The 2,500-nt window shown below is 34.4% G+C and overlaps 1 protein-coding gene across 1 annotated transcript in view; it reads left to right on the top strand.

Annotated features, from left to right (window-relative positions):
• LOC125026352 (mucin-2-like) overlaps positions 1–2,500 on the top strand; it is a 19,300-nt gene that overhangs the window by 12,822 nt on the left and 3,978 nt on the right. The window contains exons 5-7 of the mRNA XM_047614736.1: positions 1,140–1,577; positions 2,049–2,222; positions 2,386–2,500. The exon at positions 2,386–2,500 is cut by the window's right edge and continues 3 nt beyond it. Coding sequence (XP_047470692.1) covers positions 1,140–1,577; positions 2,049–2,222; positions 2,386–2,500 — 727 coding nt within the window. The remainder of the gene's footprint in view (positions 1–1,139; positions 1,578–2,048; positions 2,223–2,385) is intronic.

Here is a 2,500-nt window from a genome sequence, read left to right as displayed (position 1 = left end):
GAACACTGGGGTACTGGACCTTAGCTATTTTTTCTAAGCCACGCAGTAATTTTTTTTCGAATTCATGTTTTTATCTGTTCGATATATATATATATGTGTATATATATATATATATATATATCGTATGCATACATACATGCATATATATATATATATATATATATATCACAATGCCGACGGGCATGGCGTGTACGTACATGCTATGCCCTCTGTGAGTTACTTGTTTGATTGTTTTTACACATAGATGGCTACACTTGTACTAAGTCACCAATGAGCCAATTATGAGTACTGCCTGTCTCGCCCGTTTACCCTTTTCTTTGATTTACGGAAATGTTTTACATTATCTTATTTTGGTGTTACTAATGTTTATAACACTGTAATTATAATGTTTATAATAAAAATAACACCATCGGTATTCATAGCACTAGTAAAAAATATTTTTTTCCCGCCAATTCAAATCAGGTCTACTAATTGACTCCTTAGTGGCTAAGCCCTAGCAGAAACCATCTATGTGCAGAGACAATTCACAAAAAATAATAAAAAATGAGCACATCATTTTCCCAATTTTTTATCAATTTTCCCCGGCGGCATTGGATATATATACATATATATGTATATATATGTATCATATGCATACAGACATGCATATATATATGCATGTATATATATATTTATATATGTATCATATGCATACATACATGCATATATATATGCATGTATATATATATATTTATATATATACATATATATACATGCATGTATATAAATATATGTATATATACATATACACATATGTATATATTTACATATACACATATGTATTTATATACATATACATATATCTTTATACATAAATGTATTTGTGTGTGAATGTACATTTTGGTGTACAGAACACTACCCAGGTGTTCATTATCGCTTTTGAGGCGATATAACAGTTATTTTTTATATTCTGTCAGAAATCCATTTGTTACACAACCCATTTGCAATAAAGTCCATCACAATACTGCAATAAAGTAATGTGCTAGCGTATCATCATAAATACAGTATTATTTGCAAAGTATTTTGGCTTCTACAAGGTGCTCCCGCAGACAGTTCACTTACCTTTATTTTTCATTTCATTTTCTCTCCCACCATCGCAGCTCTTAACACGAATGAGACCGGCGCCCTTGCTACTGGCAGCTCGCCGATAGTTGTGACGTCCCCACCTTCGACTACCTTAAGAGAACAACCATGGTCCCCTACAAGTGCAGCAACCTCAACCACAACCACAAAGAACGCCAAACCCACCACAGTTCCAAATACCACTGAACCAGCCGTATCTACTACTAGCAATGAACCAGGCATGACTACGGTTGCCTCCAAACCACCTACAACTACCACTATCAATGAGCCAACTACAACTAGCACCGTACCAATAACTACCACTGTACCAATAACTAGCACTGTACCAACAACTACCACCGTACCAACAACTACCACCGTACCAGCAACTACCACTGTACCAACAACTACCACCGTACCAACAACTACCACTGAAACATCCACAACATTTACAACTGAGCCAGTCACAACCTCACGTGAGTTGAAGCTTAAGACAGAAGCATTAAAAATATTGTTTTGAATTTTCATAATAATAATGTTAATAGTAGTTACAATAATGGTAAAGGTAATACTAACTACAGTAACAGTAACAAAAAATAACAGTAGTAGTAATGGTGATAATAAGAATAGTAATAATAACAATAATAATAGTAATAATAATAACAATAATAATAATAGTAATAATAGCAATAATAATAGTAATAATAACAATAATAATAGTAATGGTGATAATTATCAGTATCACCAGTGTCATTATTATAATGATGATGATGATCATGATGATAATAATAAAATGATGTGATGATAATAATGTGTTGTTGATGAGATGATGATGATGATGGTGATGATGATGATGATGATGATGATCTTGATGATGATAATGATGACATTCAAAGGTTTTCACAAAGTTCTCGTTCAAAAAAGCTTTTATGTTTTTTATTCCTCAGCAATAGATTCCCTTGACTTCATCAGAATGGCATTAATGGGCAAATGCAGAAGCGAGGGAGAAATATGCACCAGCGGAGAAAACCTACCATGTACCTCCATCACAGACTGCCCACTTTTACATCTGTGCTGCCCGTACAGCTGCGGTAACAGATGTGTAATACCAGCAAAGAAAAGTGAGTCAAGAGTTAACCATTCCTTCGTAAGTCAAAGACAAGACATTATAACATAACCGAAGCATAACATCCGGCGTCGTACAAAATAAAGAAGGGCTATACGCATCATATGAATAATCAGTAATTTTTTCAGATTTCAGAATACTTGTCCTTCTTCCCACAGGAATTCTGACGGGCATTGCAGGCAACACTTCCTTCGGATTCGCGATTGACACATGGTTCAACCAATTCTCGACAGAGACCTACAGCAATATTGTCACTGCAATCTGGGATCGTAC

This window comes from Penaeus chinensis, chromosome 6 (genome assembly GCF_019202785.1).
Source record: "Penaeus chinensis breed Huanghai No. 1 chromosome 6, ASM1920278v2, whole genome shotgun sequence".
Taxonomy (NCBI): Eukaryota; Metazoa; Arthropoda; class Malacostraca; order Decapoda; family Penaeidae; genus Penaeus; species Penaeus chinensis.
Note: the sequence above shows the minus strand (reverse complement) of the source record. Positions and strands in the feature narration are given on the sequence as shown.